Source organism: Agelaius tricolor, unplaced genomic scaffold (assembly GCF_023055355.1).
Source record: "Agelaius tricolor isolate 1412-34295 unplaced genomic scaffold, bAgeTri1.0.p SCAF_11, whole genome shotgun sequence".
Taxonomy (NCBI): Eukaryota; Metazoa; Chordata; class Aves; order Passeriformes; family Icteridae; genus Agelaius; species Agelaius tricolor.
The window spans coordinates 4,566,346-4,581,466 of NW_027269271.1; the positions used below are offsets into that span (position 1 = coordinate 4,566,346).

At 41.2% G+C, this 15,121-nt stretch overlaps 1 protein-coding gene across 2 annotated transcripts in view; it reads left to right on the forward strand.

The window, feature by feature from the left end:
* COP1 (COP1 E3 ubiquitin ligase) overlaps nt 1-15,121 on the forward strand; it is a 125,802-nt gene that overhangs the window by 50,796 nt on the left and 59,885 nt on the right. For both annotated transcript variants that reach the window (XM_071435895.1, XM_071435896.1), the window contains exons 12-14: nt 2,595-2,738; nt 10,609-10,717; nt 12,933-13,014. In XM_071435895.1, the coding sequence (XP_071291996.1) occupies nt 2,595-2,738; nt 10,609-10,717; nt 12,933-13,014 (335 nt within the window). The remainder of the gene's footprint in view (nt 1-2,594; nt 2,739-10,608; nt 10,718-12,932; nt 13,015-15,121) is intronic.

A 15,121-nucleotide genomic window follows, 5' to 3' on the forward strand; every position in this document is an offset into this window, starting at 1 on the left:
TAAATGCAAATAAGGCTTGCATAATACTAAGTGTATTTAAAAGACTTGCAAGAAAAAGCATAAAAATAATGGTTGCTGTGCAGGTAGGCTGTTTGTCCTAATGCTGATTAGTCCAGGTGTAAGCAGAGCTTTGCAAATACTAGGAACAGTTTCATATGGTATATAATGCACTTGATTAGGTAGTTAGATTGTTCCTATTTTTATTTGTAAATCACTGCTGAAAAGCTGACTGGCAGAAAGTGAGAACACTGGCTGTTCCAGGGCTGAGCACAGGTGATGGGAGGCCAAGGTGCAGGTGTGTATTGGTCTGCACTGTAGTGGTTTATTTCTGCATTCTTTTTCTCCCTGCAGTGTCTTTGATGCTGTTTGAAGGTCACAGGTCTGACAATTCCATTCCTTAAGGCTTTTTATTTTTTTAATGATGTGTTAACTTTTATGGGCATCTTTAAATACTAATTTGTTTTGTCTACAGCATGTCTCTATTAAAAAAAAATTGAATTAATACTAGAGAAGCAAACCCAACCCAAATGAGAGAAGTTCTATTCTGCTCTAATAACTTGGCTTTTTACCAGACATTGTAATGCATTATTTTTCTTTCTTCAGCAGAAGGCTGAGGGTTTAAATTGAATCCAGGCAGATGAATCACTGCCATCACTTTAGTTGTGCTTTACCTGAATCCACAGGGCAGAGAACAGGAGAGGAGACAGCAGTTCAATTAAGATTGTGGTACAAGTAAATCCTTTGTATTGTTATAGAGGCTTTGATTATAAAGTTCTTCCACAGAATAGGGTGAGCTGACAGAACAAGACAGACCTGAATGGTGTTTTCATCCTGTGTGTATAGAAAGTGATTTCGATTAGTGTAGATCTGGGGAGTGGGGAGAGCAGCCTGGATGCTTAGGTGACTTCTTTCCCTCTCCCATTTTATTTAAATAGATGCCTGCATGCTTGTTTAATTCCCCAGCCATAAGCATGTTCCTCCCTGCATTTTGGAGGCTCATGATTTTGTAGGCTGCACCTGATTAGGTTCTCTAGCAGTCACTTGTGAGTGGGGCCATCTCCTGCCACTCCTGGGAGAAGTTTGGGTGCCTGAGTTAAATGGCCAAGTTTCAAGTTGCTTCATTGAATTATTTTAAAGCCACAGACTGCATATCAACAGTCTTTTCTCTCCATAGTTTAAAAATAACTTGATGATATCTCCTTTACAAGGACTTGAAAATTCTGTTGGTGTTTAAATTTATCTTCCCTTGGAAACATTGCATTGCCTTCGACTTCTCAGCTCTGTTGAGGAGCAGGAAGCTCTTGCTGTTACAACAATGGGGGCAGCCTGAAGGGCCCTTTCTCTTCTTGTAATTGGTTTAATGCTTTCTAATTTTAAAAAAAGGTACCTTAAATACCCCTGCTCTCAAGGTTTTGAATGTGGAATTAGTGTAAACTCAGTTTTTCCTGCTGCCATTAAGAACTTCCTCCCTGGTTCATAAACACTCTGGATTCTTAAGGGGGGAAAAAACAAGTGATAGAGACAGCAGGGATTTAAATGAATTAGTGAGTGGAAGAACTCCAAAAGAGACTTCTCTAAACAGTAGACTGGTTAATCAGAAGACTTGGGGACAGCTGGTTACTGATCATAGAAACCTCCTGACTGAGGGCAAATGCTGCCCCCGCCCTTTCTGGGGAGGTGTCTGTCTCATTGAGGCTGAATGCTCTCCAAGGAGACAGGTGTATGTGCACCTGCCCTGCCAGCAGTGCCATGGGCTGCAGGAAAGCAGGGAACTGGGAAGTAGGATTACTTCCCCAGCTGCTGGATGTCCAACAGATTTCTCTCAAGCCTTTCCAGGCTGTGAAGGTAGGAATAACATTAGCTGTTTGTAACCTGCTGCCTGCCTTTCTCTTAGATGTGTTTCACGTACAACCTCGGGCTTTTCTCATTTGCAGCTTAACTTTGTTATAAGTTGACTGCTTTTACTTCCTGCTTCATTGATATTTATTACAAACTTGCCCTGCAGGTCAAGAAAGAAGGTGCTTCTGTTTGCACAAGCAACCCTAAATGGAAGTCATAGTTGTTTTTACAGTACTGATGATCTGATTTCAACCCCCTGTGGTTACCCAGGGAATTTAGAAAGGTTTTTTTCCACAAATACCGCTTTGCTCTGCGTTAGCACTTGAAAAGTTCCTGAAGCTGTTATACACAGGGGGAATCAATGGGCAGTCATGCCATGGAATGTTAACACCTTTCCAGGACAAGCTGTTGGCTTTGACCTTTGGGTACCACAAAGTGTAGATGGTGTGGCTGAACGGAAAAACCTCCAGAGCATGTGAACAAATATCCTGGCTGTGGAGGGTGATTGTGCTGCCACAGAAATGGAGCTGTGTATGTTGTTGGGGGGTGGATTGGAGAACAATGCTTAGAGCAAGAGCTCCACACTGTTGGGCTGTGTGCCAGATCTGACCAGGGTGTTCTGAACTGAGTATGTCCACACTGAAAATTGTGATTTTCAACTCTGCCATACCAGGATGTTTAGGAGGTAAAATATCCTCCTGCTAAGTATGTGGGGTATTTTTACAGAGTTCTCAACCTATGTTTTTGTTTCTCAGTATTGAGTTTGACCGAGACTGTGACTACTTTGCCATCGCTGGAGTGACAAAGAAGATTAAAGTCTATGAATATGGTACAGTCATTCAGGATGCAGTGGATATTCACTACCCTGAGAATGAAATGACCTGTAATTCCAAAATCAGGTAGGCATTGATTTGTGTTTGAACTCAGAGTGCCTTTTCCACTTGATTGTTTATGTGTAGCAATTGTTCTGCTTTCTTTATGGGAATTGGAGAGGAAAGGAGGAATGCAGGCACTGATGGAGACTGGGTGGCACAGGCACTGTTACTTGTGTGTACTGGGTTCATCCAAGGCTGGATGAAGAAAGCCCACATATCTGGAGGAGAAAAGGCAATAGGGAAGTTAACTGCTGTTGTGTTCCTTGCAAATGCTGTTGGATACCTGCTCAAAATGGTGGATCCATGCACCAGGTAAGTCATAGCTTGTCCAAGCTCTGTACCCAGCTCTTGATAACAGTTACTGGTTCTTTGTGCTCTCTTCTCTTCATTGACCAGATCCTTTCTGTTCTTCTGAGAGCTTGCTAGTTCTCAGGAAATGTTCCTCACTGGCATGTTCTACCTAGGAATTTTTGTCTGCCTGAAGTATTGTTCTGCTGGGCCTCATAATATAAAGCTCCTGAGAAAGGACCTTTCTTGATTTTTTTTTTTTCTTCTGGGCTATCATTACTGTGAACTCATTTTTTTTATCCATTTAGATGTATTAAACTAATGAAATATAGACCACTATGTTAGAACCTCAACTGAAAGAATTCAGCTAAATAACTTTAAAATCCTAATTCAAAGAATCTCATAAAGCTCAGAAGAAAATAATAGAGGCAATCAAACCCATTCAGTATTATAATACAAGTCTCCAGCATTTCTGTTGTAATAATTTGTTTTTATTTGTTACTCTACATTTTAAAAGCAGTAAAGCACCCACGAAAGTGCAAGTAATAAATTTATGTAGCAGTCCGGCTTCCGACGAACAAAATGTTGTGCAACAAAACTAAGAATGTTTGTGAGTCTATTTTAGAGCGTAAAAATCACGCTTTGTTTTGTAGCTGACACATTTCTAAAGATAGCTCAGTCATTCCTGTGTTGCTATTGCTCATTATTCCCAGGAATTACATAACACTATTTTATGAAGGGGAAGATGTAAATGCAGCTGACCCTGGGACTAGATTACACAGTAGGTAAAAGCAGCCTGAGTGGTTTGTATTGATATGCTAAACTGATTATGGAGCTTGTGTTTGGCTGGGCTGGTGAAATGTTCTGCATTTTTACCCGAGTTTGCACCATTCAGCTTTATTTTTGTGGAGAGATGAGCAGAATAATAGGAGAACCATCTCACAGTCTATTAATACCTTTTGCCTTAATTAGAAGGGGAAAAGCAATGTGTGTTTGGTACTTCTTGGACAACTTGAAACAAATTCTAAACTTGCAGTTTCAGTTTGACAGGGGAGCTACCTTGACTCTCCTGCCAGTTAGGAAGGTTGCTAATTCTCCCTTCTCCCCCAGCTGCCAGTGAGGAGAGTCACATTAGTGCCTTCTGTGGTGTTACTCATGTTGGCTTTGTGCTCCAGCCAAGATGCTGCTTGCTTTCAAGATTTTTCTCATTTTCAAATTTCATGCACATATATATTTTATGTATATGTGACATGCTAAATGCACTGTCCTCTGACCCTCTTCCTCAGCAAAGGAGGATCAGGTCCTCTCTCATTTTCTTTCCCTAGTTTCTCTCATTCCTTTGAAGAAGTAAATGGTGGGGTTTTTTTCCCCCATCAGCCTCCTCCAATTATATCAGGCTTCCTTTGGCAGGTAGGTGCTTTTGGCTTTGACAAATAAAGTTGGTCTGTCAGTCAGAGGCATCCTTGCTATATCCATTAGCTGTGCTGCCAGTCACCGGTGCCGGGGCTCGCTGCTGCAGCTTCGAGCAGCATAATTGCTTGCTTTTCTGAAGTGGCATAGCTTGAGGGAGAAGTTAGAGATGAAGGCTGCAATTTCATTATGGAATATTGCAGTGTGCTAAAAATGTGCCCATATTGTAATAGAAAAATCTAAGTAAGTGGAAGCTGCTCTTTGTAAAAAGCCTCAGTTTAAAGCCGTTGATCTTAATTTGGGTGAAAGTGCAGCTTCTCCAGGAGACTTTACCTGTGAGTGCCCCTTCTGATATCAAAGACAAACATATTTCTACTCTAGCAAGTGGGTGGTATTTTTCTTCCTGGCAGAGATGCAGGGGTCTGTGTGCAGATGGGATTTGGTGACATGTCTCTCCTGGTTAAATTGATCCTGGTTAACCTTGTTCAGAGCAATGATGCCGGAACATAAATCATTAGCGATGATGTTGGTGACTCAGCTTTCAGAGGAGCAGAGGCTCTGATGGGCTTTTATAAAAGCAGACAGGTGACAGCATTTGTGAGGACTTGTGTCTGGCCAAGAGCAAGTCTGGCCCAGAGCAGCTGCGGGAAGGGAAGCCCGTGCCTGGGCCGGGGCTGGCGCCAGCCCAGCCCTGCTCTGCCGTGTGCCAGCTGGGTGCCTGCTGAAAGCTTGAGCTTCATGCCAGCAGTAATTGATTGTAGGCTTTCCTGGAGCAGAGCCCTGGTACCAGCTGTAGCTGAGTCTCTTCCTCTTTTCCAACCCCCTTTTTTTACACCCACCTGCTTCTTAAATACATTCTTTTTTCATCATCTGCTAAGCCTTCTTATCCCTATTTTGAAGAGCGGGGAGGAAGTCGGTGTGTTGGGTTTCTGGTAAATGTGCATCGCATCCCCTGGGAACAACAGTGGCATAAGCTTCCAGGAAAAACACAAGATGACACATAAATCCTCATAAAAATCCCATTTACAGATTCATAGCTTCAGTACAAGAAACAAATCCTGGCATTGTGTAGTAGCTATAAACAGCACCCTGTGAGCTAATTATGACTTGCTGTGTCCCTAGCTATGGCAGGCACTAATCTGCAGCTCCCCCCGTGCAGGAGATGGGAAAGGACGAAGAGGAATGGCTAGCAGCAAGCCACAGCTCTGCTCTGATTTATTCCAGAGGCAGATTTGTTGTTTTGCCATAGGTCACAGGGGGAGAAAAATAAGGAGATCTAGCATTCAGGTAAAAAATTGGCTGTAGGCCTCGTTAATCTACAGCAGGTGATGTGTGAGTGTGGTTAGGTAAACATGCTTTTGAAATCCATGTTTAGTATTCTGCATGCTCACCACCGTGTGTTTGCAGCATCTGTACTTCAGTGATAGATGTTACCACAAACCTCCAAAATCAGCTGCATCTGTTTAGTCAATTGCAGTAAAAGCAAAGCATCAGTATTCTTTCTTTTTTAGGAGGCTGATAATATTTTACAGTTTTCATTTTTTGGTCTCAATAAATCAAATATGTGATTGCTATATCCTAATAGTGCTTCATGGGTGTATTGCTGTCAGCTTTGAAAATGGCAGCCACTTCTTGCTATGAAGTTTAAATTAAGCAAAAACTTGTCATATTGTCTTTTTCGTTGTAGACTCTGCAATTTGGAATGGTATGAGCTGGTTGTGTTGGGTGCCTGTATTTCCAATGCAGAGGATGTTTGACAATAAACAGGTTATAAGGAAATATGCCTTCAACTTGCATTAATTCAAGTTTTTGGAATCACTGATTCACTTGCAAGAAGATGAATTTTTTCTCCAGGAATATTTGTCTTTAACCATACCAGAGGTTTTCTTTGAATTGATTAGGAAAAAAGGGGTTTATTTTAAAACATTCATCACAGTAATGTAATTCCATATGTCTCTGAAGTATTTGTTTTGTGTTGTTACTCATGTGGATGTCCTTTGCAGTAGTAGATCATGCTCTTAAAAACATTTCAGTCCTAAAATTACCAGTCATCAGTTGGCTCATGGTGACAGACTGGCTCTGAAGCACTTGGTGCTCAGAAGCAGATCAGACCACAGGAGTTTGTGCCTTATTAAAAGCTTTAACTTTATTTAGCTCTCACTGCCAGAGGAGTGGTTGACACTGGGTAGCTTGAGCCTGGATTTAAGACATATTAGCCATAAAAATACTGTCTCATGAAAGAAAGATCAGCATAACTGACAACACTAACTGAGCTGGCCCACTTGTGTGTCTGAATAAAATGAAGGATGCACATGAATCTTTACAGGGTCAGGATTTCTGTGTGGCTGGATCAGATGCTGAGGTTAGGAGGGTTTTTCTGAGGTTGATGATTAGCTTTCAACTACAGTTTCTCCAGCTTAATCCCCTAGGAAGGAAAGCTATCACAACTTCTGATAAGAAAATCTCTGGGGTGTAACTATCACTCTGTCTCTGGATTAAAGAACAAAGCACAAACTGAAAAAAAAAATACAGCTACTGTACTTAAAATAAAAGATGGCATCACACAATGCCTTTTAGTCCAGTGAATTATACATTCTCTCAGCCCTAAACAGTTATTTTTATATCATATCTCAGAGCCTTCATACTTCAATTTCTCCTGGATGTGGCTGCAGACCATCTAAAGGTTGTCTACAAAAAGTTATTTTTATGAATTTCTAGGGGTTTGATAGTTAATCTGAGGACTGTGTAAGCTGCATTTTTGGTTCATATCACCTTTGACTTTCCTTTGCCCTTCTCCAGCTTGCTCCCTATGCCTTTTTTGAGTTTGTTACTCAATTTGTTACCTATGATAGCATCTCAAGGGACCCAAAAAAAAATTGATGCGTTTAAAGCTTCAGCAAAATTGCCTGTGTTGGGCATGGAAGAAAGATCAGTGCTTCCCTTAAGGGGAATGTGGCAGAGAGTTCTCAGCCCTCTGCAGGTCCCAGGAAAGCCATATGGAAGAGAAACACATCCCAGATCCAGGACAGCCTTCTTCCTGGTGTGGATTGTCACAGATGCCAGAGGATACAACCAAAGGACTTCTTACAAAGTGACTTTTAGAGGTGCAAGAGAGTGAAAGGACAAGGGGGAATGGTTTTAAGCTGAAAGAGGAGAGGTTTAGGTTGTGTTAGGAAGTTGTACAACTCAGGTTATCAGAGAAGCTGTGGCTGCCCCATCCCTGGAAGTGTCCAAAGCCAGGCTGGACAGGGCTTGGAGCACCCTGGGATGGTGGAAGGAGTCCCTGCCCCTGGCAGGGGAATGGAATGAGGGGATATTTTAAGGTTTCTTCTACCCCAAACCATTCTGTGATTTCTATGAAAGGACAGCCCTTGGTAAAATCTACCTGCAAAGGGAGCTCCCCTCTTCCTGATCTAACTCTAAATTGCACTCTACAAAGGTTACTTTGGAGAATTTAAATTAGAAAGAAGCTCAGGTATTGCAATGTCTAGTTTCAGACTTTGTAAAGAGAGTTGGGTGGGGATGAGGGCAGAATTAAGGCAGAGAGCTGGAACAGGGTTGATTTTGTCTTACTATGATCTTTTAATCATATTACTTAAAAATGAAAGATTTATGGTGTGTGTGACTTTAAAGGGTGTTAATTGAGCCACTTAGTGGCTGCAAATCCCTAACCATTTTTCACCTGTCAGTTCCTGTTTTCCCCTCTAAGTCTGTCTATTAATGCTTTCCAAATGAATGTTAACCCCTTGTTTAACACCATCACGCTGCAGTGGGATCTTTGCTGTGCCAGAACTAATGAACATGCTTTTGGGCACAGAAACCATGTTTTTCTCCATCTGTACCATCAGTGAAGTATTTTAAATCTATCACATCTCAAACAGAACTGTTAAACTCTTGTCCTTTACATCTTTCTACCTACTCAGTAATTCTTAATTTTCATTGTCTGGGGGTGATTTCTTTTTTGACAAGATGTGGTTGTGTAATTGTTCCACCTGAGTATGAAGAGAATATTCATCCTCTAACACCCAAAGTGTGTCACCAGCACATCAGCCTTCCTCTAGCCCCCTTTTCACTTGCTGGTGCTGTCTGATGTCCTCTCAAAGCCATCCAGATAGGAGATTGCTTTTTAAGATATGGCTCTAGGTTGTATTCTTTCTGCTTGTACATGATGGCTTTACTTACAGATTATTTCCTTTCTTCCTTAAGCTCCTTGAAGCGCTGACTTGAGAGGAGATAATCTGGTTGGGAGGACAGGTTTGAACTGATAAAGGTGTCCTGTGGTGTGGTTTCTACCTCCCTGCCAGTGGCTGGAGACTGTTCCCAGCCCACAGCTCAGGGTGGTGGAGCTCTAGGCCTCTGAACTGCTTTTGCTTCCATCAGGGACTGCTCCAGCTGGAAACATGACTCCATGTGTCAGATGTGGTTAACTCTGGGCTGCTGCAACCTTCACCTCATGGAACTGGTGGGCAGTGCCTGCCAACTCCATTTGGAACTCAGGGATTCACTTAAGCCTCTTGGAATAAGTCTTCTAGTAAATCATAGGCTGTCAAGACCTGCTTTTCTGTGTGGGTACCTAGTGGAAGTAGAACTGAAATAGTGATGGCTCCTTGATGGTGCATTTGTGGACAGCTCTCATGCCTCCAAGGGTTAGGGATACTTAACATTTTCTCATTAATGACACATCATGGAAGAGGTGAACCTAGGGAAATCATTGCATGAGCTGTATCACTGCAACCATCATCTTAGCAGCTGGTGGTTAAAAACAGTGACTTATATTGGGTAAATTAAATTTTAAGTTTCTGAATGTAAAGTTTAAAAACCAAGGAATGCTGTTAAGTTTCAGCATAGTCAGGAGCAGAATGGCAATGCTCCTTACTGTTACTTAACTAATGGAAAAATGAATGTTTAACTACCATGAGCAAGGAAAAGGATTTTTCCTCTTCTGTGTGTAAATTATTAAGGAAAACAGGATTGAAGGGTAGGTATAGTGGAACCAAGAATTTAGCAAGGTATAATACTGCTAAATCAGTATCCATGTATCTACATCATATTTCAATGTGTAGCTGCTCTGATCAAAGCAGTACTAAGAAGTTACAGAATTGTGGACTTCTGGTTTGTATTGTTGGTTAAAACTTGGCCCCAAGGCTACCATGATCCAGTTATCCGTGTCAGAGCTGCTCGAGGACCTGCATGAATGGGATCTGTCAGCTCAGCTTCTGCTCTGTACATCACACTTGATACCTACTGGCATGCTTCTTGGCCAGATGGTCCAGAAATTGGTGAACAAGTATTACAAATTTTCTTACCTCTGTCATTGGGAGTCAGAGTGGAGGCACAGTGCCAGAATGCTGCGAGTGTGACTTGGCAGTGTTGCTGCTCTTGTTTTCTCTGCTGATCGTTAGAGTTTGCCAGTGGAACCATCATTTCATTTTGCACAGCCCCTCAATTCAGCTTGAAATAAAAACCTGTGTGCTATATTTCCCAGTTCTTGATCAGAAACATTTCCTAAAATATTCATAGTAAACAAATTGCTGTTTCCTCCTGGATATGAAGGCATTTTTAGCATTTACAGAAAGCTGGAAGTAGTTTCTCAGAAGTTAAATTTTCATGTGCACATAGTTACATATATAGAATATTAGCTGTGTGCTGCAGGAGAGGTTGATTTTTCTGTCCGTGCATCTATGCATTTTACATATACAACTACTCTTAGGTAAGTAGTATATGGTATAATAGCAATTTGGTATAATAATATGGTATAATGGTGATTATTATTATTGTTGTTGTTGTTAATTTATGGTATAATAATAATTTGTTTATGGTAATAATAACAGTAGTGTCTATTGCTGAGAGGTATCAAGGCATCAAACCTTGAGCTCTCTGAGAATTCGTGTGGTACTCAAATAGCAAAAAAACCCTCAGTGTTTGAAATAATTGCATTTTTAAAAAGCTCTAGACCCTAGCACTTCAAGGGAGAGATGTCTCTTCAGCAAATAAAGTTTTGCTTTTAGTTTGTGGAATAAGGTTTTATTTCTGATGGATTTTGTATTTTTTCCCTAAGTTGCACATTTCAGTGGGGTGGTTTGATCAAGGTGCTGTGTGCTTTGCAAAGATACTCATTGTTTAATGTATTGCAAGAGTGATTTTTGTGTTGTACATGGATTTACTGCAAGACTGACCAGGGTTTGCTCTTTTTAAGCTGTATCAGCTGGAGTAGTTACCACAAGAACCTGCTAGCCAGCAGTGACTATGAAGGCACTGTCATCCTTTGGGATGGATTCACAGGACAGAGATCCAAGGTCTACCAGGTAACACACAACCAGCCAGGAGCATTTCCTGTTGCATGGACAGCACTGAGTCTGAGGTGCTGCTCCTAGTCCAGCAAAAGGCTGTTCTGTTCCACAGGCTGAAATGGATATTCCTCCTGTTTGGTAAATGCCTCTCATCTGCACAGCTTTATTGAGCTGTAGTCCTCCAAGGGGGGCAGCTCTGTCTTCCTCTCACAGTTGTGAGGCAGTTATGTTTTCTTGCTGCTGCTTTTGGGTAGAGAATCTACACAAGGAGAAATCAGTTCCTGGGAGCTGTCTCACCTTTCTTTAGAAGCCTCAGTCTCTCCATACCTGTTCCACTTCTGTAGGAGGATAGAATATAAGAAAAATAAAGATAGTGTAGAAAGTAATCTTACCCCTAAGGAGTTGCTGCTGGGCCAATTATCAAAGATTAGGAACAGGCCTGACTTTAACAGGCCACAGCTGTACCCAATGAGAAGAAGAGTGCTATAAAAGAGTGGGGTGGGTGGGTGAGAGGGGAACTGGAGTCAGTGGCTGCTTTATGAAGAAGAAAGAGTCAGTGCTCTGAGGAGCTGCCCAGGAGAAACACCAAGGAGGTATGGAACTTTTGTGATAAGGAGACAACAGCATGGAACCCCTGCAAGAAGATGACAACACACTTGAGTCTTGTCAAAAGCCTTTTGTAAAACTCTGCAGTGATGTGCTAGAGATGCAGAAGTGCAAAATGCAGCCTTGAATGAGGCTGGAGAAGGGAGCACAAAGCAGAGCAAGGCAGCTCCTTCCCCACACGAGACCTGGTCAGGAGAAGTTTCTGGCATTTTGTTTCTTTGTGAAACTCCAACACTGTGTTTCTATCTAATGGCTTCTGAGGAACCCGTGATCAGAACAAGAAGGTTGGAAGAGGGCTGCTGTGTTTGGGAGGAGGCTGGAAGTGCTGCAGGCTGTTGTGTAGGTAGCACAGCCCATTGAAACTGGTCAGTGATAATGGATGAACTACAGACTCCTTGACAGTTCAACATAAGCTTTATGTCTAATCAGCAGATTTAGAATTTATTGATTAATGCAGGTCCTCATTTCCAGACAGAAGGACCCTTTTTAACCCCCATCCTGTAAGCTAGTGAAGAATTGGGCCAGTCTAGGAAACTCAAGGTTGTTGTTTCAGTCCTAATATGTCACACTATGGGAATTTTGCAGTTGATTTCAATGGTAATTATGAAACCAAAGAGGAAGGTTTTTAAAAAAGTTCCTATTTAGGCCACCGTTTACCTTCTCATTGTTTTTTAGTCATTTTATAATGCTTGTTTTCACTAATCCTTTGCATATCTCAATGAAAGAGAAATTATACTGGACAGAATAAATCTAGTCTGTTTTCCCCTCAGATACATTTTGCAATTCTTTATGAGGCTGAATAATGAACCTAGAGACAACCAGCTGTTGCTTATGTTAAATCAAACTCATTTTGCTTCCTATCAGATTACTTGAATTTTTTATTTGGATTTGGATAGAGGCATTGACATCTGCTTTGCATGTACTGAAACCCTTTAGTGACTTCATCCTTGTGAGCTTTTTGTCTTGTAAGCCTGTGTTGAAGGCTTTACACAAGGGGTTTGACTGAATTTCAGATTTTATTCAATGTAATGCTGTGCTTTCATGTGGGATGGATAGCATAGCAATTACAGCTCTGCTGTGTTTTGAGGAAGAGTGTGCAGTCTTAATAATATTTATCTGAGTGGTAAAACAGAGGATTAGACACCAGGAGACTTACTTAATAGCTCAGCAGGAAGGTGAGGATTTCCTGGACTTTCAGAGAGGAGATGTTTGAAATGAGCATCTTGTCAGTATTGGGAGATACTTAAAAATTGCTTATTAATATTGAAAGATACAGCTACAATCTAGGATAAGCAGCAGCTCATGGTGGAACCACAGCCAGTCAAATACTGCTGCAAAACCAGGTTTTTGATGTGTATATCCTGAATTACTTTCTTTCTTTCAAAGTAAAAATGAAATCAGTTTTAATTTTTAAAAAAACTATTCTAGTGTTTTCTGCTTTCCTGGCATGTCTAGCATATTGGTAGGATCAATCTGATTAGGAGAAAAGATATTTTTTGAAAAACTGATAAACATAGTAAACGTCTCCCTCCAGGTCCCTGACAATTTATACCAAATGTGTGTTTTCCTTTACTGTTTTATCACATTACAGCTCACTCCCTTGCAATATCGTTTCTCTCAACAGGAGCATGAGAAAAGGTGCTGGAGTGTTGACTTTAACTTGATGGACCCCAAGCTATTGGCTTCAGGCTCTGATGATGCCAAAGGTACTGTTTTATTTCACATTCTGTGTAGGAGACATAGGCTCTGTGTATTCCATGGGAAGAACAAAAATGTGCTATTTCAAGTAGCTGATTCCTCAGCTGCCTTCAGTATTGTAATTGCTGAGGTAATGTGGCAAGATATTACTGAGCCATTTGGATCTTGGAGAAGGAGAAGCTTTGTTTGGATTAACATCTCTTGCTTCACGTTTTTTTGTGTAATGTACTCTCAGCTAACATTCTCCTGAACTCCAAACAAACCAAAATGTGTTTTAACATTAGTTAAACTTGTTGAGTTAAAGCCTCAGGGCCTTTCAAAAGAACAGCATGTATTTATATTTCAAAAACAAGGCTGTCAGTAAAACAGCAGCAGCTAAAAATGCCTGCTGCTCTTTTACCTGTAGCTCTGCATGTTAAAGACTGTGTTTCTTGGAGCTTTAAGGAGCTGGATTGAGTAGGAGTGCTAGGAGCAGCTCTCAGCCTTCCACACTCCTGGGTCCATTTGAAAAAGCACTTTTGGAGAACCCTTCAGCCAAGCCCTTTACTACATGGTGGTAAGAAATGTTCCTCTTCTATACAGGAAGCTCCTGAAGAAGAGGATGACACTGAGGGAGGTGTAGAATTCTTCCTCCCTAATGAATGAGAGCTTTATCTGGAATGTTTACAGTATCAAATCAGAGTTATTTAACAGTAAGAGTTTAAAAGTTCCTTTCCTAAGCAGTGGGGATCACTTCTCCCAGATGGGCTGACAGAGCTCTGGACAGAGCTCTTCATGATTTGCTTTGAAATGATAAATTAATTTTTCATCACTGCTAAACTTTGTAAGCTGCTTCCCCCTTCCAAGAAGCTTTTAAATGCTGTTCCAAAAAGAAATTAATGTTCCTCAATTACATTTGGCAATAATATAATCATAGAATCGTTTGGGTTGGAAGGGACCTTTAAAGCTCATTTTTTTGCAGCCTCTGCTGGAAAAAGGGACACTTTCCACTGTCCCAGGGTGCTCCAAGCCCCATCCAGCCTGGCCTTGGACACTGCCAGGGATCCAGGGGCAGCCACAGCTGCTCTGGGCACCCTGTGCCAGGGCCTCAGCATCCTCACAGGGAACAATTCCTTCCCAAGAGCCCATCTCACCCTTCCCCTTGTCCTGCCACTACAGTTCCCAAAGCTGGTAATTCCATTTATAAAATTTTAATGATTATTTTATATTTAAGGTGAGTTTAAAATGTTTTCAGTACATTTCCCCTTCCTTTTCTGGTGGAAGACAGGTGTGTTTTCTATGTGCTTAAATGCAGCAGAAGTGAATATTCACCTTGTAAGTTAACAACCTCTTCATCAGTGCTCCCCACTCTTGCCATGCATATAAAAAGCTAATCTGGCAGGTGGATCTGCATTTATTAGCATGTTAACAAGGTGTCCAGTTTTGCAAAGCCCAGCTGCAAGCAGAGCTTCTGTCTTCAGTTTAACTGTTCACTTCTTCAGTAATTGTCTCTAAAAGTGTACTGTTTACTTAGAAATTATTGTAATAAAGCCTGCAGATCCACATAACCTGCATTTCAATTCACAAAGGTCTTTTGAAGGTGTATTGGGGTTTTGGTGGATAAAACTGGTCTGGAACATTTTATCCTTTATTTTTACCATGACTTGCCTGTGATTTGCATATATTAAGAGCCCTTTAGAGATAAATTGAGTCTCAACAGAGATTTTAGAAGTTTTTGAGGTACAGATCAATAGCAGCAAAATGTCCACATTAATGTTGTACTGTCCATCTTCCATTTGGGTGATCACACTGAAAGGAATAAATGTGAAGGAATGGTAACACTCATGACAAATATCTTCATTGTAACTTGCCTAACTTAAAATTTTGTCCTTCTGTTTATGTTCATGGTGGTTTGGTTGAGTTCTGGTCAGTTTTAATACACAATAATACATGTCTGGCCCAGTAGAGTGTCTGGCAGGAAAGATCTTTTATCTACTTTTCCTGTCCTCTTTGATTTCTCTGCTCCTTTGAGGCCACACCGGGTGTGCAGGAGCTAATCTCATCACAAAGCACAAGTATCACATTTCCCTGTCAAGTAGTCAGGACAAGGCAGCCAAAAAAAGGGACAGCTTTGCC